Source organism: Camelus ferus, chromosome 21, assembly GCF_009834535.1.
Source record: "Camelus ferus isolate YT-003-E chromosome 21, BCGSAC_Cfer_1.0, whole genome shotgun sequence".
In the NCBI taxonomy this organism is placed as follows: domain Eukaryota; kingdom Metazoa; phylum Chordata; class Mammalia; order Artiodactyla; family Camelidae; genus Camelus; species Camelus ferus.
The window spans coordinates 22,930,856-22,953,377 of NC_045716.1; the positions used below are offsets into that span (position 1 = coordinate 22,930,856).

The 22,522-nt window shown below is 40.2% G+C and overlaps 1 protein-coding gene across 2 annotated transcripts in view; it reads left to right on the forward strand.

Annotated features, from left to right (window-relative positions):
- The window catches only part of GATAD2B (GATA zinc finger domain containing 2B), a 71,659-nt gene extending 49,918 nt beyond the window's left edge, over positions 1-21,741 (forward strand). Inside the window, exons 2-11 of one of the 2 annotated variants that reach the window (XM_032464213.1) lie at positions 6,573-6,908; positions 11,196-11,325; positions 11,997-12,128; positions 12,445-12,576; positions 13,019-13,189; positions 13,704-14,016; positions 15,251-15,453; positions 16,406-16,516; positions 16,673-16,790; positions 17,458-21,741. In XM_032464213.1, the coding sequence (XP_032320104.1) occupies positions 6,574-6,908; positions 11,196-11,325; positions 11,997-12,128; positions 12,445-12,576; positions 13,019-13,189; positions 13,704-14,016; positions 15,251-15,453; positions 16,406-16,516; positions 16,673-16,790; positions 17,458-17,591 (1,779 nt within the window). In that variant the 5' untranslated portion in view covers position 6,573 and the 3' untranslated portion in view covers positions 17,592-21,741. Of the gene's footprint in view, positions 1-6,572; positions 6,909-11,195; positions 11,326-11,996; positions 12,129-12,444; positions 12,577-13,018; positions 13,190-13,700; positions 14,017-15,250; positions 15,454-16,405; positions 16,517-16,672; positions 16,791-17,457 lie in introns of both variants that reach the window. The other variant, XM_032464212.1, reaches the window with a different exon arrangement.
- Positions 21,742-22,522: the final 781 nt, after the last annotated feature.

Here is a 22,522-nt window from a genome sequence, read left to right on the forward strand (position 1 = left end):
TATCTGTGATGTTTAATTCACTAAAAATAGGAAGTCATATATATGACAAATGGCTAGTATCTAGAATATGTAAAGAACTTTCAAAACACAACTGAAAAAACAAAACTCTCAAACAATTCAGTTAGAAAATGGGCAAAAGACATGAACAGAAGTTCCACAAAAGAGGATTTACAAATGGCAAATAAAAGCACATAAAAAATGTTTAATATCATTAACCATTAGGGAAATGTAAATTAAAACCACAGTGAAATATCACTATATACCTATCAGAATGCTTAACTAAAATATAATGACAACACCAAATACTAGCCAGAATATGAAGAAACTGAACTTCTCAAGCATTGTGGGAATATGTGGTTGTGGTGGTACAGCTACTCTGGAAAATAGATTAGCAGTTTCTTATAAAATGAAATATTCATTTGCCATATGACTCAGCAGTCACATTCTTGAGCATTTATCCCAGATAAATGAAAACTTGTATATGAATGTTCATAGCAGCCTTATTTAATTAATAAATAAATAACTGTTTTCTAAAAAACCTAAGAACAACTCAGCTGTCCTTCAGTGGGTAAGTAAATGTGGTACATCCATACCATGGACTACTACTCAGCAGTAAAAAAGGAACAAACTATTGGTATATGCAACAACTTGAATGAATTCCAGGAGAATTACACTGAATGAAAAAAGCCAGTCCCAAAGTACTGGATGATTTCAATTATATAATATTTTTGAAAAGATAAAAGTTTAAATATGGAAAACAGATTCACCAGGATTTGGGTTGTGGCTGGGGATGGTGGGGAAATAAGGTAAATGTGGTTATAAAGGGCAACATGAGGGATCCTTGAGGTGATGGAATTGTTCTGTCTTGACCATGGTGGATACATGATCCTATGAATGTGATAAAATTGTATAGAACTAGCAGAAATGAATACAAGTATAACTGGGGAAATCTGGATAAAATCTGTAGATTATGTCAGTGTTGATAATTTGGTTGTGATATCTTATAGTTTTGCAAGATGTTAACATTGAGGGAAACTAGGTAAAGGATATATGGAATCTTTCTGTATTATTTCTTAAAATTTTATATGAGTCTACAATTACCTCAAAGTTTAAAAATTGAATAAAAATTAAATACAGATAAAATATTTTCTGTTTATTATTCTCTATGCTTATATCCATGATTGAGATGTTTCATAATAAAGAGAACACACTCTCTTCATTGGGTACAACACTAAAATTCTCTTCAGCTCTGTATTTTGACCATTTGGAAGACTGGGTCAGAGGGAGAGAAATCACTAAATAAAAATAGTAGAAACAGAAATGAAAATAATTTCCCTCACTTATTAATATTCATTTAAAAGTCTTTAGACTTTAAGAAGGTAAACACTTACTAGAATTTGTGAGAAAGGTGTATTTTTTTAAAGAAAGTCCTTACATCCCTACTTAGAATTTTGAAACCAGAATACTTTTTTAAACTTTTTTTATGTGTTAAAGAAATACTGTTTTGCTTTGTAAGGACTGCTGTCTCATTCAGTATAAATACTAGGAACTCTTCATTAAATAAAAACCATCTTACAGTCTTTTAGGCTATTGCTACTTTAAACTTAAAAGTCATGTTATATAACTATATATAGGTTTAAATTTCATCATTTTTGAGAATTGGAGGTTTTCAGACTTAGCTGGAAATTAAAATCATTCTCTAATATGATTAAATGGGGGAATAAATATAAAGGACCTTATACATTGCCTAGTAAATAGCAGGCAACTCAGTAGATGTTAATTCACTTTGCTCACCTTCTCTATCCCTTCATCCTCTTTGGTCTCAAGATCCTGTCTTTGTTGCAGACCTGTAATTTGGTTTGGGGGTAACAGTGAGTCAAAAACTTGACAAATATGAATCTAGAGCTGTGTTACTATCTGACCATTCTTGTTTTTTTACAACAGTCCTAGAAAATTTAAAGCTGCCTGCATTTCTTCTGCTGTAATTCTTAGACACAAATAACTACTCTTCTTGAAACTCTCCTTTAATTTATTGACATGTTATGCTTTCCTAGTTTCCCCCTCGTCACTCTTAGTTTTCTCTGACCAACCAATCCTTAAATGTAGATATTGCCCAAGGTTCTATATTTGACCCTTTTCCTTCTGACTATATACTTTTCCCCCTCCCCCCGGGCAGTTTCACTCAGCCCCATTCATTAATTACCTCCTTTACCTGTTCAAATATTTATCTCTGACTCTGGCCTGAACTCTGGCTCTCTTGTTTGTATGCCATGTATCTGCCTATTTATTGGATATCTCCATCTTGATTTCATTTCAGCACTTCTGACAGTTATCCTTTAGGATATTTTCAGTTTAGGTAACAGAAAACACAGTTCATACTGGCTTAAACATTAAGGGAATTTATTGGCCTGTGTAGCAAGAATCCAGACACTAGCTTCAGAGTAGTCTGATCTGGTGGCACAGCTATGTTATTAGCTCTTGTTTAAATGCTCTGCTGTGTACAGTGTCTGCTTTATCTGCAGGCTGCCTTCCCTCATGGTCACAAGGTGGCTGCCAGCAGGAACACTCCAGGGCTATATATTTTTTCATTCAGAGGAAAAGAATAGAATTGATAGAACTTGGTGACTTAGATTTAAGAGTCTGGAAAAGTCAAGGGTGATTCTCAGGCTTCTGGCTTTTGCCTCTGGATGAATTGATTTCTCTTCACTGAGATAGGAAGGAGAAAAGCAGAATATAGGGAAGGCAGAGAAAATGAGTTCATGTAAACATCTAAGTACTTACTTTAGTTATATGCACATCTGTCTCCTATCAAATGAAATTGTTAAAGACGTTGACCTAGTCTTTTTTAATCTTTACTCTTAGTACCTAGCCCTGAACTTGGCACATAATATATACTTAATATTTGTGGGGGATGGAAGAATTGGATGCATGTATAAATACATGAATACACAACACTGCTTCTTAAGATTATCTAGCTCTGAGCCAGGAGATGTACTATATAATAGATTTTTGAAGTAAGCTAGACCTGCGTTGGAATTCCAGATTCACAATCCAAAGCTTTACAGTCTTGGGATCCTTGATTTGACACTTTTTCTGCCTCTGAAGTAGGGATAATATCACTTACTTACGTGACTTGTTGAGGAGATTTAAATAAGAACACATGATAGTGCCTAGTAGCATGTTTGGCTTTTAAGTAGGTACTTAAGAAATATTAGCTGTTATTATTTGCAGCCTAGAAGAATCAGAAAAATTTGATTAGACATTAAAAAGCAACATGCAACATTCATTTTACAGAATTTTTGTGTTATTTTTTTGGAGAGGAATTTTTATGTGACACACTTACATTGAATACTAATTTTACAACGTTATTGGAGTGTAAGTGTATGATTCAGTAATTTTTTAAAAGTAAATTTACAGAGTTGTGCAACTTACCACCGCAATCCAGTTTTAGAACATTTTCATCACCCCAAAAAGATCTCTTGTGCCCATTTTTAAAATCAGTCTCAATTACATTGGATTTTTTTCTTATTATGGCAAAATATACATAACATAAGATCTACTATTTTAACCACTTTTAAGTGTACAGTTCAGCTTTAAATACATTCAGAGTGTTGTGCATCCATCACTGCTATCCATTTGAGAACTCTCTTTTCATCCCAGAGACTCTGTTCCCATTAAATAACTCCTCATTACCTTCTCTCCACCCCCAGCCACTGGCAGCCTCTATTCTACTTTCTATCTCTGTGAATATGCCTATTCTACGTACCTCATATAAGTGGAACCATAAAATATTTGTCCTTCTGTGTCTGACATTTCACTTAGCATGCTGTTTTCAGGATTGATCCATATTTCATTGACTTTTGAGACAGGCATGGCTCTGAGTACATAAAGTTGTGCCTTTTAGATAGTGAAGTCAAGAGTGGGCAAGGAAAATTGGTCAAAAGTTTTCAAGCCATCTATGGGGAAAGATTATTTACCTCAGACATTCACATATCTGGCTCTGGCTTCTTCCAACTTCCAGTGTACCTGTTTATGACAGAGTATAATAAAGGGAATTTATTTGAATTGATTTCAACTATTTGTATCAAACTCAGTTGAAAAAACCAAGATGATGGCATCCCAAACTCAAGTTAGCTCCAGGTTATTGAATTTTGTCGTTTTGTCATACATTTTCAGTGCTCATGAATATAATTTATCTTGGAACTTGGAACACTGTACTGTGTTAATAGATATTTGTATATCTTGCTGTGTACTTTTCTGAAGTACTTTTTGCATCTAGGTGTATAATTAGTTGAGTGACAAACTTTTCAACCTCTGTAACTCACCATGGTATTCTCAGTCATTCTCAATATGAGGTGTTGATAGAGTTACCCAGGACATTGTTACTGTGAAGTTAGGGCTTAACTTTTGATGTTCTGTAGCATTCAGCTTTACAGTCACTCTTAACTGGGGGTATTTTTCAAAGGTAAACCACTTCAGAAGTAACACATGTCAAAATAACAAATCTTTGAGGGACCTGTAGCTAAAGAATGTTTATATCTGCTGTAATATGATTCAGATTTGAAGCTGTTACGAGAGAATTAAGGGGAAATGGAGAAATTAGAACCCTTATACACTGCTAGTGGTAATGTAAAATGGCACAACCACTTTGGAAAACAGCCTAACAATTCTTCAAAGTGTTAAAAAGAGGGGTTACCTTAGGACCCAGCAGTTCTACTCATAGGTGTATACCCAAGAGAATTGAAAACATATGTCCATATGTTTTGTAGCATATGTTTTGTAACTTGTATATAAAAGTTCAGTAGCAGCATTATTCATAATAGTAAAAAGTAGGAAAAACCAAATGTCTTATTAGTTGAGAAGTGAATAAACAAAATACTATATATCTATGCCATGGAATATCATTTGGCCATAAAGGATATGATACATGCTATAACATGAGTGAACCTTGAAAGCATAATGCTAAGTGAAAGAAGTCAGTCACAAAAAACACATACTATATGATTTCATTTATATAAAAAGTCCAGAATGGGCAAATTTAGAGACAGAAAGTATATTGGGGAGAGTGACTGCTAATGGGGCATGGTTTTTTTAGGGAGGAGATTATGAAAATGTTCTTATATTGATTGTGGTGATGGTTGCACAACTCTGTGAACATACTATAAACCATTCAGTTATGCACTCTAAATAGGTGAATTGTGTGATATGTGAATTTTTTTATTGAAGTGTAGTCAGTTTACAATGATATGTGAATTATATTTCAACAGAGCTGTTCTTTAAAAAAGAAAGAATTAAGAAACATTATTTGAAAATTCAGAGATCTGAGTTACAGCTTTTCTCTGGTCTCCAAAAGGTCTGTTTCCTTTTGTTGGAAATTCTTTTGTTGGTTACTCTTTTTCTTCATTATAACTAGCAGAGAATCAGACAGCTCTTGCTTTACTCTGCACCACAGGAAGATGCCTCAAGCACATACATATTTATCTTTGCAAGAACACCAGTTAACATTGGAAGTCTTCTGTCCTACTTCTTGAGTCTACAAGTTATCAAGCATGATCTCATGTCTTAGGTGTGGAAGTCATTTCCTTAGGATATAGGAATTAAGTTTTGTTGAGACTCTTCTGAGTGTCCACTTTTACATATGAAATTGAGACTTGGGGATGTAAAGTAACTTATTAAATATTTGACCTTGTAAAAAGTAAGTAGCAGTTTAATCCTGTATTTCTGTGACTCAAAATTTTTTCTTTCCAGTGCCACTTTGTCATACTAGGAAGACAACCCTGGATTTAGAAGTGTTGAAGAAATTCTGCATCTAGATTTTGTTAGTGTGAAAAATTTTGTTAGTGTGAAAATGAGAAGGAAAAATGATAACTAGCTTGCCTGTAATAATTTTGCTATATGAGAAAAGAACATATTATTTCTTATCATCCTAAGCACCTGAGTTCTTCATTAAACAAAGCCAAATATCCTAAGATATTAAAGCTGCATCTGTATAGAATTAAGAGCCAATAACGGTGGGTCCCTCTGACCCTTGCTGTATCTAGACAACTGAGGTTCCTGTTGGATGTTCTTTATGTAATTCATCTTTCTCATATTTCTCCATCAATAAGAGGCCAGTTGAAGATATGCATGAGTGACCTGAAGAACTTCCCATTCATAAGAGTCTTTACCAGGGGAAGAATTTGATATGAGAGTTCAGACCAAAGCATCTGACTTTGTGCATACATGTACAAACCAACAGTCATAAAAGAATGTTTATTTTTTTGAGAGCTGTAGACTGTTAATAGACTATCCAGGTGAGCATGGTGTTTGGTTTCAAGCATCTATACAGTTGGGACCTTGATGACTGGAAAGCATTTGAATGTTACTTTCACTGCTGAGCTTGAGTGACGAAATCTCCTTTAATATAGATCATCTAGGAAGATACAGGGTAGAATGTTAGCTCAGTTAATTTTGAACTTCCATGTATATATATCTGTGATTCTTCTTAGTACCTTTACCACCCTATCCTCTTTTTTCTTATAGACTTTTTAAGGGACTTTATTCTGATCTCACTTGTATTTTTCTTTCCATAGAATGGATAGAATGACAGAAGATGCTCTTCGCCTGAATCTGTTGAAGCGGAGCTTGGACCCAGCCGATGAGCGAGATGATGTCCTGGCCAAGCGACTCAAAATGGAGGGGCATGAGGCCATGGAACGTCTGAAAATGTTGGCACTGCTCAAACGGAAGGATTTGGCAAATCTGGAGGTGCCACATGATTTGCCCACCAAACAGGATGGCAGTGGTGTCAAGGGCTATGAAGAGAAACTTAATGGGAATCTCAGGCCTCATGGAGACAGCAGGACTTCTGGAAGGCCAGGCAAAGAAAACATCAATGATGAGCCTGTGGATATGAGTGCTAGACGGAGGTATGGCTTGGTTCAGCTGCCTCCTTAGTTCTCGTAAACTAAGCCTATGAAAAAGGAATGAATTCCAGTGAGAGGAGGGTATTTTTCATCCTAAAGCTTCTTGAAGGAAGACATACCTGTGCTGTTTGGCTTGACCGTGAATTCCTCGCATTTCCAAATGATGCTAGGTGCCTCCAAAATTTGCTTACTAGCATACAGAAAATTGTAATTACTATCCTTAAGATAAAGTGGCCATTTCTGGATAAAGGAGGCACTATAGAGTTGATACCCCATTAGAAGTAAGTTAATGTACACTTTCACTCTTATGGCCATTTTAATGGTGGGAAAAAGTCTTCTTCAGATCATCCCAGGAGTTTCAGGATCTGTTTATTATGGAGTCCCAGCTTTTATTACATCAGAGAACATGGGTGGCCTGTCTTTCCTTGTGTCAACAAAGAAATTCATGTGCCAATTCTTTATATTCTTACTTGAGTTGTGCCACTCGTCCCAACCCTCACATACGCATACACATTCACTTGTACATGTACACTTAAGCTTGTGCTTTTTTTAAAAAAATTTTTGTTTGTTTTTGCAGGGAGAGGTAAGTAGGTTTATTTATTTAGTTAGTTTTTTAATGGATGTGCTGGGGATTGAACTCAGGACCTCGTGCATGCTAAGCATGCGCTCCACCACTTGAGCTATACCCTCCCCCAAGCTTGTGCTCTTTCTCTCTTTTTCACACATGCACACGTTTTCACAGGCCTTTGTCAAGGTTGAGTACTTGGAGCTCTGGAGAACGCAATAAGAAGAGGTACCTAGAACTGGCTGAGGGTAGAGCCTACCTGAATAGTGAATCACAGTATAGACAATGCTCGTTTTAAGAACAGTTAGTTTATTCATGGTTCAGAGACAGATAATAGACATGAGAATTACTCTTCAGTGTTCAGTTGCCCTCCACCTAACCTTGCTGACTTTGTCCTAGGAGTGATCCAAAGCAGGATCTTTAAGGTGGACTGATGATGAAAGAAGGCAAAAGAAAGGAATGTTAAAATCTTACCTTGGTTTATTTCTCTGCCTTTTAATGTTTACTTATTAGTATTGTACCAGGATTATTTTTTTAAACTACACCCAATGGGGGAACATTCTTGGTAATAGCATGAAAAAACCCTTAGGAAATTTCAGGTATAATTCTCTAGTGGTCGTGGAAGAAGAGAAAAATCCTTGGGAGCTGTAGGTAGTGTCAGCAGAATGTTATGAAAGTAGATTGATCCTTAGATCCTTTATAGAAAAAAAGTGGGTGAATGAGATAATGCACCTGAGTAACCTGCTTGCCCCATAATCACCCTTACACTTCTGGAGCAACTGTCTAATTCTACTTCACTGGGGACAAAGAAGAGGAAGCATGTTAGCTGGATTCCTCACATCCCAAATTGAAATTGAATATATTTTTCATAGAATCATTGTTACACTCTTTGGTAAGGTCTGATTAGTGCTGTTGGAATTGTACTATATCTCAGATAATTCTGTGTTGAAAATTAAGACTACCCTGACAACCATACCACTGTGTTTAGTTTTATTAGAGGGATGAACTTTTGGAAACTGGGAACTGTTTTAATGGCCTACAGGAAAAGAAGCTTGATGTAAACCATCTAGATCTCCAGTCTGCATGGAAAACAGGCCCTGTTGGCCCTGTCACTCTTCTTCCCTTTCACCAGACCAGATATACTGACGGCTACTTCCATTTATCCTCAAGCTTTTTAAAAGAGTGAACAAGATTGATAGATTGCTCTATATGGAGAACAATGGTTTCTTTGATATGGATAAAAGGAGGAGATAATTTAAAAGTAGAGAGAAGGAAGGGCTCTTGACATGATAGTCATAATTGCCTAATTGCCTAAATATCTTTTTTTTTGTCTGTGTGCCATCAGTTGGACAAGTTATGATATCTGTGAAATGAGGTATATGTGAAACCAGCATTGCTTGTGTTTTGGAATGCTAGTGAGACATGGCAGTTCGTTCTCTTCCGGCTTTGTTTTTACTACCTGGATAAAGATAAGGAATTTTATAGTTTCTGGAAATCTGCCAGTCTGAGTCACAAAGTGATGTCAGCAGCAAGTCAGGCTTTTAATAATATCTAATAGGTAGAGTTTCATGTTTAAGAACACCAAATATTGTAAATCATATGTGTTTGGGAAAGTAGCAACATAATTTTTATCCCTGGAAAGTTTAATAAGTGAGGCTAGAATCCCAGGTCAAAAGTGTTTAAAAAAATCAGGGTGGGGAGGGTATAGTTCAAGTGGTAGAGCCCATGCTTAACATGCAAGAGGTCCTGGGTTCAATCCCCAGTACCTCAGTTTAAAAAAATAAATAAATAAACCTAATTACCATGCCCTACCCCCCAATTTTTTTTTTTCAAGTTTTTGAAAAAATCGAGGAATGAATCTTGACTTGGGCTTTTCCTTATCTGTGCTAGCTATCTAATGTGGGTCTTACTATATCTGGGAAAAAATACCGCTTAGGTTTTCCTCAGATACAACTTCCTGATAAATCTCACTCAGTTTCAAAATCTCCATCCAGGAATGTCTGTCCCTATTCTGTTGCTGGACAATCCATAAGCAGTAGGTGGCACTCATTTGATTGAGAAAGGAAGAATTCCATATCTTAGAAATAATCTGTGATGTATGTATCCAGCCAGGACCAGAATGGAAAGAGCTTCTGACTGTTGATGTAAACATTAGGGTATCAAATAGAAGTAGAAATCTACCAGACCTCAAAGTTGTTCACGCACTTTAGTGTTAGGGATGAGGGACTTGAAGGAATACAGAAATGATAAATAAAATCACCCCCAAAATTAATTCAGACATTCCTGGAACTTGGGGTTAGAGAATGAAAGGTTCTTTTCTCCCTCTAGTGGCTTTTTTTCCTATAGCTCTGCATTCTCAGCTTGCTGTGTCTCTGACCAGTGGTTATAGAGCGACCCAGACAAACTTAATAGTTCCCAAGATAGTCATCATTATCATTCTCTCTCCCTATTTTATTTCCTGAGCTAAATTTGGTTAATTCTAGTGACTCAGTTTTACCCTGTAGAGAAATTAAATGCCTATCCCCACCATCCAGGGTGCCTTGTTCAGAAGGCATCTAAGTCCCAACAACACCTGAGACAGGAAACCCTGAGAAATGATAGAGAGGCTTTTAGGACTAAAGATCTGCAGTTAAGGTTTTGAGTTACATGTTTAAATAAGACCTAAGAACACATTGTTTCAGACCTGCAGTGCTCCTGACTGCATTATAGATCTTAGAGAAATAGGATCTGAGAAGATATCTCTGAGTTAAGAAATCAAAGGAGAATTAGAGGATATGGTCATTGCTTCGGGAACCTAATGCAGTTAGTATTTACAGGAGTCTTATTATTCCAGGTCTTAAGCAGTGAGTGCTATTTTTCATTATTTTAGAGGGACAAGTATGATGCTTTTAAGGCTAGTCCCAGAAAGACCAAAACTAGAGTTGTGTAGTAAATAAGATAGGGCATAGGGGGAGCCAGTGTGAAAGATTTAGATTTCAGAGTCATTTCTAGATAGTTTACTTCTGAAGGAAGATGTTAAGTAGAACTCTGGCAAGTACATGCAAGTCCCATATATTTATTTTTAGAGTTTCAGTCCTCCAGGAAGTTACAGATATTTTATTTAGGACTGTCCATTCTCTCAAGCCACTGACAGCAGTACCTTCTTTTGCTTTTACTCTTGACAAGATAGACTGTCACTGGAGTTGTCACATAACCTCCTCTGTTGTAAATCCTCAGATAGCCAGTACCATGTTGTTATATCAGTATCATGAATGGTTCCTTAGCAGCGTGTCATGTGTACCTTGGTTGGACAAGTAGGCTCTACTGCCTTTGCCCTTCTTCCCTTGTCAAGCTAACCCTTTCCTTCTTGAGCTTTTGTGTAAGTAATGAAACACCCCAAAGGAGAGTGAGATGTGTGGAAGATATTTGGAATTTTGATTAAAATCAATGTGATAAAAAACACTCATCTCTTAATTTGCATTTCTAAAGCCAATCAGTATCTTTCTGTCTACATCCTATGTAAGGAATTTAGATGGGAAAGTACTTTTGCTGAGGTTTCATCGTCACTCAATATCTTGATGTCTCCTTTATTTTAGGATTTGGGTGTCTCTGTCTTTCTCTGGGTGAATCAGGACAGACTTAAGTTCCCTTGGATTTTTTTTGTTCAGTGTAGAGAATAAGTTTTCTTAACTTTTCTATGAACTGTCACTGTTGGAAATACCTTAATTTTTCCTTTTCTTTTCTAGTGAGCCAGACCGAGGAAGGCTAACTCCCTCCCCAGACATCATTGTTTTGTCTGATAATGAGGCTTCCAGTCCCCGTTCCAGCTCCCGAATGGAAGAAAGACTCAAAGCAGCCAACCTAGAGATGTTTAAGGTAAAAAAAAAAGAAAAAAAAAGATTTCTTTCTTAATTTCTTGCTTCTGCTATTCTCTTTAATTTGCTGAGAATCCCATTTCCCAGTTTTGGATCTAAATAACTACTTATTGATGAAACTATTCATAAGTGATTCTCAACTCAAAGATATGCCCTTTTAAGGGGGACTGTTAGAATTAAGTGGAGAAGAGAGTTTGAAAAGCATATTCAATATAATTTATCTTTGGAAAATGAAAACTTCATGTTTCCAAATCATGTAAACTCAACTCTTGGCTGAAAGGATACCTTCTGCACTCTGTCCTGGGTTTCAGTTTATAGAAGAATTCCTAAGTTTTTATTTGTTTCTGAAGGAAACGTAACTTCATGAAAGATTTAGAAACATTATTTTAAAGAAAAACAATAGCCCCCTTTGGCCTTACTTCTGTTTTGCCAGGAATCTGGTTAATTAGCATTTACGTGTGGTCTCTCCTTTCATTCTGTAAGCAATTTTTGAGCACCTACTCTATACCAGACACTGTACCATACTGTGTGGTAGGAACGGAAAGATAACAACCCCATGGCCACTTGTGCTTGTGGAAGATGAAGGTTTCAGACCTAAAAGAGAAGATCATCTTGCAGGAAAGGACTCTGAGTACCTGCTACCATAGCTGATAAGTCTCTGTGTTTCCTCAGGGGAAAGGCATTGAGGAACGGCAGCAGCTCATCAAGCAGCTGAGGGATGAGCTGCGATTGGAAGAAGCTAGACTGGTGCTGTTAAAGAAACTGAGACAGAGTCAGCTACAGAAAGAGAACGTGGTCCAGAAGGTAATATGCCCAACAAATAAGGGACTAGCAGAAAGCGAAGAAAAACTGGTTTGAGAATGGGCCGCCCCAGGTAGATGGAGCTGGGTGGCTCGTTCTTCTCTGGTTCCATGATTTTTAGTCTCCAAGAACAGTGATTTTTTTTTTTTTTTTAATCTTGGGCCTTATTCGAGAAAACCTTGATTCTGATACTCTTATTTTCCCTCCTGGTCAACAGGAGCTTCAGACTGACAAGGAGCTTTAAAAGCCTAGAAGTAGACCAGATTGCTACATGTGATTACTAGCCTTTTCCACTGTCTCATTTTCTCTTCTCTCCCAGACTCCAGTTGTACAGAATGCAGCATCTATTGTTCAGCCATCTCCTGCCCATGTAGGACAGCAAGGTCTATCCAAGCTTCCCTCTCGGCCCGGGGCCCAAGGGGTTGAACCTCAGAATTTGAGAACATTACAGGTATGAGACCCATAGTGGAATCTTAGTGTCAGGGGACTCTGTTATCCTATCTCTGTTTTGGGGCTTTTGTGAGGTTTATAGAAGAACCTGGCTTTAATAGAGGTGTTACTACTATAGATAGTCCTATTGATCCTTTGTGGCATGATTTAGTCTGCAATAGGACAAATAACTAATCTTTTCCCTCTAGTCTTTGTACTCTATAGGTTTCCAGCTTGGCCCTTTTCCATGTAGGGTTAGATAGCTTCTACCAAAAAAGCCAGGGAATTCCTAACCACTAATCAGGTTTTACAGTGATGGTAGATTCATCTCATAGATCAGTAAGGTAGAATTACCAAGTCTGACTATTTTTCTGTGTTTCCATTTGGCTATGTATTTTCCCTTTGGCATTTTGTGGGGCATTTTACCACCTATGACTGTACTTTTTGCTCCTCGTCTCTTTCAGGGTCACAGTGTCATCCGTTCAGCGACCAATACCACCCTCCCACACATGTTGATGTCTCAACGTGTGATTGCACCAAACCCAGCCCAGTTACAGGGTCAGCGGGGCCCACCTAAGCCTGGCCTTGTACGCACCACAACACCCAATATGAATCCCGCCATCAATTACCAGCCGGTAAGGGGGAACCCTAATGTGGAAACAGAGAAGTCTTTTATTTGCTTTCCCTGTTGAAGGGACCATAGATTTTAAGTTTTGAACACTGAGAAAGCCTAGGACAACAAAGGTAATTTTAGTGGGTTGATAGTGATCCCAGAAGTGTAAGCATTGAGGAATTATGTGAATATAATAGTGAAGAGAGGTTATATACAGCAGAGCAGCAGTAAGCTAAAATCTGCCTAGGAGAAAGAGAGGAATTTAGGGAGTAAGTAGCATAAGGTTGTATGACAAAGCAGCCTACATCCTCAGTTATCTCTTAACAGCTTTAGTTCATGACCGGTATCATTCTTTTTTCCTGTGTGCCAGAGTTCTTTTTCAATGAAGAAGTTGGCTACCTCCTGTCTTTTTCTGAGTTTGGGGGAAGCTAAATCATTTCGACTAGAATCAGATAGTATTCTCTGCCATGAAAGTAAGAATTGATCCTTTCTCCCACATACCATCACTGACCCCTATAATCAATCTATTTCAGCAGTCAAGTTCTTCTGTTCCCTGTCAGCGCACAACATCCTCTGCCATCTATATGAACCTTGCCTCCCATATCCAGCCAGGGACCGTGAACAGAGTGTCCTCACCACTTCCTAGCCCCAGCGCCATGACTGATGCTGCCAACTCACAGGCTGCAGCCAAATTGGCCCTTCGCAAACAGCTGGAAAAGACACTCCTGGAGATTCCACCCCCTAAACCACCTGCTCCCTTGCTTCACTTCCTGCCTAGTGCAGCCAATAGCGAGTTCATCTACATGGTAGGCTTGGAAGAAGTCGTACAGAGTGTCATCGACAGTCAAGGTAAGACTGTTTTTTCTGGTCAGTCTTTTTATCTAAGCGAGAGGTTGCCAAACCTGACTGATATGGGCAGAGTTGATCACAGAGCACTGGGTAATATTAAATAATCTTTCCTTACTATTGCCAAACTACCGCCTATCCCTTATTTGGAGGCTGTTTGGGAGCAACAGATCAAAAACCTTTTTGTATGTATATTTTAAGCTTATTATTTTTTATTGTGTATTTTGTATATCTTGCCAATTTTTTGCAACATATTGTTCTTTAAAATTATGCCTAGCATGATGCATGCATAATTTGAAGACTAGAACACTTACTTTTAATGTCAGTGTTTATGTGGCATTGTGCTGCATTATTATATTCAGTCCCTGCCACTTGAATGCTTATAGTTGAGATAATAGACTGATTTGGATAACTATGACCACATAAAAGCTGTAAAACAACACTGAACCAGACTACAGAGTATTAACATCATACAGTCTATACATACGGAAGTTATTAAGCCTGAATTTAATTTCTTTTTTTGTTGTTGTTGTTCTGGGGGGTGGGTAATTAGGTTTATTTATTTATTTATTTATTTTTAGTGGAAGTACTGAGGGTTGAACCCAGAACCTTGTGCATAGTAGGCAGGTACTCTTACTACTGAGCTATACCCTCCCCCCAAGCCTGAATTTCTAAACATATGGATTTAAGGGAACACCTAATAGTAAAGTGCCTAAAGGGCTCAGTATTGACTATAAATAGATCGTGAAGTGAATAATTCAGACACTGATAGGTAAAAATTACAAATAGGGGTAAGTGCAGTCTGAGGTAAAGAGATGCTAAGAAGCAAAGGTATTAGCTGGATTACATGGACCCTTTGGCTGTGAATTGACACTTATTTTCTTAGTGTAATGTAATAGGAAACCAGAAAACTTGGGTTCTTGTCCCAGCTTTGTCATTTAGGAGCTGTGTTTCTTAGACTTAGTTTCCTCATTTGTAAATGGGGATGGTACAGTCTAATTCCCTAATGTTGTTGCAATCAAATGAAATAAAAGTATTTTATAAACTACAGTATTTTATAAATCCAAACCCTCTATATGGGTTGGATATGGGAGGCAAGGTTCATATAGATGACAGTGGATGTTGTCTTCTCAATTCAGCAGAATAAACTCTCAGAAAAAGATTCATCTGATGATGAGAAACAGGAGGTAGAGAGGAAATGTGAAACCGCTGATTATTCTTTTTGTTTGGCATCTAGGGAAAAGCTGTGCCTCACTTCTGCGGGTTGAACCATTTGTTTGTGCCCAGTGCCGCACAGATTTCACCCCTCACTGGAAGCAAGAAAAGAATGGTAAGATTCTGTGTGAGCAATGTATGACCTCCAACCAGAAGAAGGCTCTAAAGGCAGAACACACCAACCGGCTGAAAAATGCTTTTGTTAAAGCCCTACAGCAGGAACAGGTAAGAACTCTGACTTCTTACCAGCCACCTGCCTAGGTTGGGTTTTCCCAAAACGTAGTTCCTTCTAGTTTACAAGAGTTGTCTGTGTGATCCCCGCAGCCCAGGTGATCTAGGTTTCTCATCTAAGTTCTTAGAACCTAGAGGCCTGGGATCCCTTTTTTCCCTCCTTACCAGCCTGTCTTTCCCATTTCCATTTGACTCTTTCTGATTGGGTACGAGCATAGTGACATATAATGGCTGAGGTTAAAGGAAAGGGACAAAAGTCTTGACACTTGGCTTTCCCTGATAGCGCTCAAGAAGTTCCTTTATTCTTGACTTCATTTCCTCAAACAAATGGATTTTGGTGGAAGGGGTTTATATTTGTACTAGAAATCTCTTCGAGAGAAGTAATTATCTGCAGTCCATATTTGACAAAGAAACAACAAAGGAGAAGGTAGATTATAAAATAGTGAGATTAGTGAAGAGTGAAGATGAGTGCTACTGGAGTGTGTGAACTCTCCTATAGTATTAATAGAATGAGAGTTTCTCGGAGAAGGGAGGATATGTTGGGAATCTCAGATCCTTTTCCTCTATCCCATTTCCCACCCCGCCACCCATCAGACCCATTAGGGTAACATCATGGGCCTTCTAGAAAATGGATAGACAAGAGTCAAAAATAAAACCTCAGTAACTCATCAGGCTTAATTACATCAGTCAGCTCTGGGTGGGTACCACCACCCAGATGTCTCCAGCCAACTTCTGAGAGCCAGCTTTTTCAGACAGAGGGATTCCTTAATCAGTGAAGCATGTAGATTACTAGTACCCAGAGATCTTAGTGCACCTACCCCACCGGACTCTTGCCTTTTCCATATCCCTCTGACTAGCTCGCAACATTAGAGGTAAGAAGACCTCTAGGTTTTGGTTAGGGAATTGGGTGCTGTCCTGCCCAACTTGACCTGATGACTCCCAACAGGAAATTGAACAGCGATTACAGCAGCAGGCAGCCCTTTCCCCTACTACGGCTCCAGCTGTGTCCAGTGTCAGTAAACAAGAGACCATAATGAGACATCACACGCTTCGGCAGGTGAGGATTTCTCTTGAGGGTTTGTCAGCCATGTATTCCAATCTGTCCTTTCTTCTGTGGGAAATCATACTGTTCTTCTGTACTCCCACACCCTTACCTCCCCTTTTCACCTTCCATCATGGCAAAGTTATGATTACTTGTCCCTCATCGTTGCAGGCTCCACAGCCCCAAAGCAGCCTCCAGCGTGGCATACCCACATCTGCCCGTTCCATGCTCTCCAACTTCGCACAGGCACCCCAGCTGTCTGTGCCAGGTGGCCTCCTTGGTATGCCAGGTAAGAAGGGCTGATCTGAGAACTTTCTCAGGGATTGACAAGTTAGTATGCTGTTCTTTAGCAGCCCCTTCAGGCGAATTGTTCTTTCTTTTGTTTTCTGCTTTCTTTAGGCCCTGCTCCCTTCATTTCTGTTATTCGGCATATATTCGCTAAATCCATATTACATGCCAGGCACAGTGCACTAGGATTTTGGTGGTGAAAATGATATAGTCCCTGCCATTATAAATTTAATATCTAGTGTGCCCTCTCGGTGGGCATGTGATTGTTGATCTCTTTTGGCCATAATGAAGGGTTAACTGTTCTAATCCTGTGAATGATCCAAGGATGCTCCTCCACAGTCAGCAGCTGCAAAACCAAAGCGGATTCAGTAATTCTCTCTTTGTCTTGATTATTTTCTTCTCACCACTATTTTCTCTGACTCTTCTACACCATCCAGTCCATGTTTATTATTCTTGGTAGGACTGAAGTTTTGGAAAGACCTCTTTTCCTAAAGCTTGGGAGCAGGGAGGTAGTTGCTACTGAAATAAATCTCAACTGAGTCTGGACAGATGTAGATAATTTCTGATGTTTCCTCCTCATTGCCAGTTCTGCAGCTCCAGGGTAATGCAGAAGAAGGGGTCATTTCCTCTTTTAATACCTGCCCTCCACTTTTGTCTCCTGGGTCTAGGTGTCAACATTGCATACTTGAACACTGGCATCGGAGGACACAAAGCCCCCAGTTTGGCAGACCGACAGCGGGAATATCTTTTAGACATGATCCCTCCCCGGTCTATATCGCAGTCCATCAGTGGACAGAAATAACGCCTGTTCCACTTGTACTGCCCCAACCTTGAATCCTTTACCCCTCTCCTCTCCCATTGTCCCCAACTTCCGTCGCATGCAGTGCCTGTACTGGTGCCTACCATACACGGAAAACAAAACAGAAAAACAGAAGACAAAAAGTAGAAATCAACAAGAAAACACATGCCCTGCCCCGCCACCTCCCCTTTGTTTCACACTGCTGCGATCTGTTCTTCTGCCGCTCTGTCTTCTCTTCAGTTTTCTTTAACACTGAGGTGGACCCTTGCCTCTGACAGAGGTCAGAATGAGGTCCTGGGGAGAAATGTAAGCCCTCTGACGTGTGTCTAAAGTTCGTTTTTATGCTATAATTATTATCTTTTTTAATGATGTTGTGTGTCCTCCCTTTGTTCAGTGGACGGTTAAACCTTTTTATTTCCCCCCCAGTATTTTTCTTTTTCTCTTTAGTCTTTTTTTTTTTTTTTTTTTTTTTAAACACAAATAACATTCAGTTAAATGATAGCATTGCAGTAGGGTCCCCAACTGCCAAGTAAGACATGACTGAGAGTTTTAGGGGCAGAAATTTTAAATGCACTTAACCCAGGGTTGCGGGGGGCGGCATCAAACAAGAAGGAATAGCACACCAGCTGTGGAGCATCTCTTGGCTGGACAGTTCAGGAGGCAGTGTTTAGTATTGAAGTTGGGCTCTCTAAGGATGAGGGGAAAGAGCCTAGAAGGAGAAGCTTTAGAAGTTAACCACCCTGGAATTGATCCATGAAGAAGGGGGAGAAGGGGGCACGCCGATGAGCATAATGTTGAACCAAGGAGGACTGAGACCAGGTCCTGGCCTTGTGGATGCTGGGGAAGAAGATTGGTCTCCTAACCCCAGTGGAGACAGAGAAGTATGTTACAGGCCAAGTAGCCCAAAATTATTTTGTCTTGCTTTCTTTGTAAAATTCTCCCCTGCCTGCACCTCTTTCTTTTCTTTTTTTGAACTCCTAGCCTGCCCTCAGTAACCACAGCCCACTGTAATATAGAGGAGTGGTGGTTCCCAGCCTGATTTTGCTGGATGTTCTGGAATGGGCATGAGTCAGATGACAAAGGGAGGAGACAGACTTAAAGGAAGGAAGAGGGGTTTCTCTCCCAACAATTGAGACTTTCTCATTCATCTCTCCCTTCACCCTCTGAGTACCAGGAGATGAGGGTGAGGGCACCTGGTCAGGTTGAAGCCCTGCCCTGATGCTGCTGCACTAACTGCAGAGCCAACTGCTCAAAGCCAAACAAGTCATGTCAAAACCAGTCCTGGACCTCTGCTATGAAAGTAGTTGTCTTTTTTCTCCCCAGAATTCTATTAATCGTGCTTTTTTTTTTTTTTTTAATTAAGTGCTACTAATGTAGAGAATGAATTGAATTGTGCAATGTTGCTGTTCTGGGGATTGGGGAGATTAGCGTCCCATTTGCCCACACCGTGGGGGAAGGGGGAGGAGACCAGGCTGTTTTTGAGGTAAGCGAAGCCCCTTAAAGGTAGGAGTTTCTGCTCTCCTCATAGTATACACCCACCTGCCTCTCAGCTCTAGAAGCTGCCAGAGTTTGAGTAAGGGATACTCTCAGCAGCGAGGTGTGAAGAGGAGTTTAACATTTTGCCCTTGAAAGCCACCTGGGGAAGTTCCCCCACGTTTATTTTTTAAAATTAAATAATTTTTTAAAGTAAGAAGGCACTTTTAAAGTTAACACACATACAAACTGCACATCTTCCCCGTAAAGTTTGGGGATGGGATGGGAGAAGGAGCTGGAATCAGGCTCAGTTCCCCTGACACTGGCCTCTACTCCCCATACTCCAGAGCCACTGTGGGTGATTATACTGGCCCTACGGGCCTTCCTGGCTTTTTTTCTTTCCTCCCTTCCCCCAAATTCATTGAGCACTTAAAAAGGAGTAGAGATGCAGCCCGTGTCTGGGCTCCCTCAGTGGTGAAATGATGTGGAAGCGAGACGCTAGTAACAGGTAGTGATGGGGTCGTTTCGAGTATTTTTCTGGGGAATGTGGAACCCCTGACTGTAAGTGGTGGGAGAGGGAGGGGGGGTTAATGGAACTGGGTCTGGGATTATTTTAAAATTATATATATATATATAAAGATATATTCTTACATCTTTTCTTTGCCCTCTGTGCTTTGAAAGCACTGGAGAAATCGTTTGGTTTTGCTTTTCTCTCTTCCACGAAATTGGAAGCTTTTTTTAAAAATGTTTTCCCTGTAAGTCATCTTGCCTTATGGCATGTCTGTCTAGCCTCTTCCTCACCGCCCCACCCACCCATGATGAAGTGCCATTTCTGTTATGTCTCCCCTCCCCCAGCTCAGAGGTGCTCAGAGGTACAAGGTGCCCAAGTTTGTCAGTTGAGATTAAAAGTAAGGAACAGAGAATGTGCAATACCGTCTGGCTGGGGGCTGTCCCTGCCCTGAGCTGAGTCCCTTCCCTGGGAGCCAGGCCACCTTTGAATGGGGTTTGGAAGTTAAGATGTGTAGAGATGGGGATGATGAGGAAGGAAGGCCTGTAGTCAGTGCCTGCCAGGGTACTGAGGGGAGAGGGTGGAGTCTTCCCTGTTTTTATCCCCTCAGGGTCAGCTACGTAGAGGCTGCTTGTTGCTAGTATAGCTCCATGACCCTTTGCTCAGTCACTGAGGTTTGATTTCTTATCTTCTCTTCTCCCCATTTTCACACCTTTCCTAGGGATTAGTGATGGGGTGAGGTTCCCCTAATCATGGTAAAGTATTAGCCTTCCACCTCCTCCCCTTCACCCCTCTCCCCTGTCCTTCTGTCTTCCTCATTTCTCTACTGTTTTCATCACTGATTGCCTCGTGTCCCTCCAAGTCTGTTGCTGTCCATCCCCAGGTCTTGGGCCCTATAGACACTAAACCTCATGCCCTAAAGATTGGAGGAAAGACCTTTTGCTCAGAGTTTTTTCCTTTATCCCTAGAGCAGTGAAGCTCAAGGTGATACTAGAGTGAGCATCCCACCAGCTCTGCCTGGCTTCCTCCATCCCCAGAGGCTTTAAGAATAGTTTATGGACAGTGGCTTACTCCCTAGAAGCCTGAAACAGGGGTGGATGAGCGGTAAGGCTTAGGTAAAGGTGAGGGACAGAGGTCCTTATTTGTCAAATTTTTTTTCTTTTTCTTTTCTTTCTTTCTTTCTTTTTATTATTTTTTATTTTATTTTATTTTATTTTTTGTCATTTGACCACAGCATCTGGACTTCCTTCATCCCTGGAATAAGTATTTTTTCCACATTTTTGGATGTATGTATGGTAGACAATTTTTTTTTAAGACACAGAGATAAATGTTTTCCTGCTTTGGTTACCTTTCCTTTCCCCTTTAAAAGGAATTAGCTATAGAACTGCTTTGTAAAGATGCTTCTTGATATTTTACTTTTGTTCCTTTTCCCCAACCACTTCCTTTTCTCCCCGCTCCTCCAGAAGGCATAACCTTCTTTCCACACCCCCCACCCCAACCCCAGTCCTAGGCTCCCTTCCCCTCCAACAAGACCTTCATTAGCTTATGATATTTGCTGCCGAGATGTTATAACAAGGACTCATTCGTGTATATAAGCTATTTCTTGATCCATTTAAAAAGAATTGTACATTGTGTAGAAAAAAAAAAAAAACCTGAAAAAGAGAAAAAAAAGCCCTAGCCATGGATATTGTGAAACTGTGTTACGTCATTTTGTAATGTGCCCGTTTGTGTATGATCCGTGCAAAAGGGTTTCTGGGGAAGGGGAGGGGGTAGGGAGGCAGGGCTGTGGAGGGTGGGTAGGGGAGTGGGCCGGGCCCAGCACACTGAGACTGGCAGCTGCTCCAACCCCATCCCTCCTTAGAGATGCCACCTCCCCCACCACCCACCCCTAATTTGTGCCTTGCCTCCCCACCCTGGAGTAGTCCCTCCGGGTCACCAGCACTGCCTTGGCAGAGCCCACTCCCTACCCTAACTTGCCCACCCTCCCTATCCCCCAGCATTAGGTTGAAACTGTGGGGAAGTGCTGGGGGTTGGGAGGTAGCCGAGGAATGGGGCAGTTCCCGGGGGCATTGAAACCAAGTATTATTATGAATTGTAATTGTATTTGCACTGTTTTTTTTTTTTTTTCCTCTGATTGCATCAGCATATATACAATATACCTATATAACAAAATTCAGTGTCAAGCTTTCTTATGCAAGGGATTTCCCCCACCCCCCAAAAAAGAACCTAGTTTCATGGGCCTTTGAAGGTGGATTGTCAGGGGATGATAGAAATCATTTTAACAAGTCATCCTTAGAAAGTCTCCTCAAGGGAGAGCCATATCCATCTGCATACAGTTTTAGGCTTTGTAAATTGGGGTCAGGCTGGGTTACTGTGAAAGCTAAGGCTCCAGTCCAGACTGTGGAGAGGAAAGAGGACCATAGCACAAAGGGGTGGGGTGGTAGCACAGCCTGGGACCTGGGGTCTAGCCCCAAGTTCTCCTGCTAACCTGCCATGTGACCTTTGGTAAAGTTAATTTTCTGGGTCTCAGTTTTCTTATTTGTTAAGTGATGGCAGACAGGGGGGATCATTGGCCACCAAGTTTAAAATTATTCTGTGCTTCCTTCCCAACCCACAAAACGAAACAAAACAACTTAAGGTGAGGAAAGTGTTGGGCTGAAAACCCAGGGAGGAAACCAAAGTGACTCGTGTTGAAGTGGGTGTGTGTGTGACAGTGCCCTTGGGGAGCTGCCAGGCCCCTGCTATGATTATGATTTGGGAAAGGCAGCAGAGTGATGTTTAGGACATCAGTCAGACCTGTGACATCTTTGCCCTCATGCCTCTAGTCATCCCAAGAGCAGGGACCAGGCTGCAAACCCACCTCACAAACAGCTGCCCTGGAGGGTGGTTGACCAGTGAAGGCCCAGGCGGTGGCACTCACACCCTTTGTGAGCTACAGGATGCAGAACTTCCC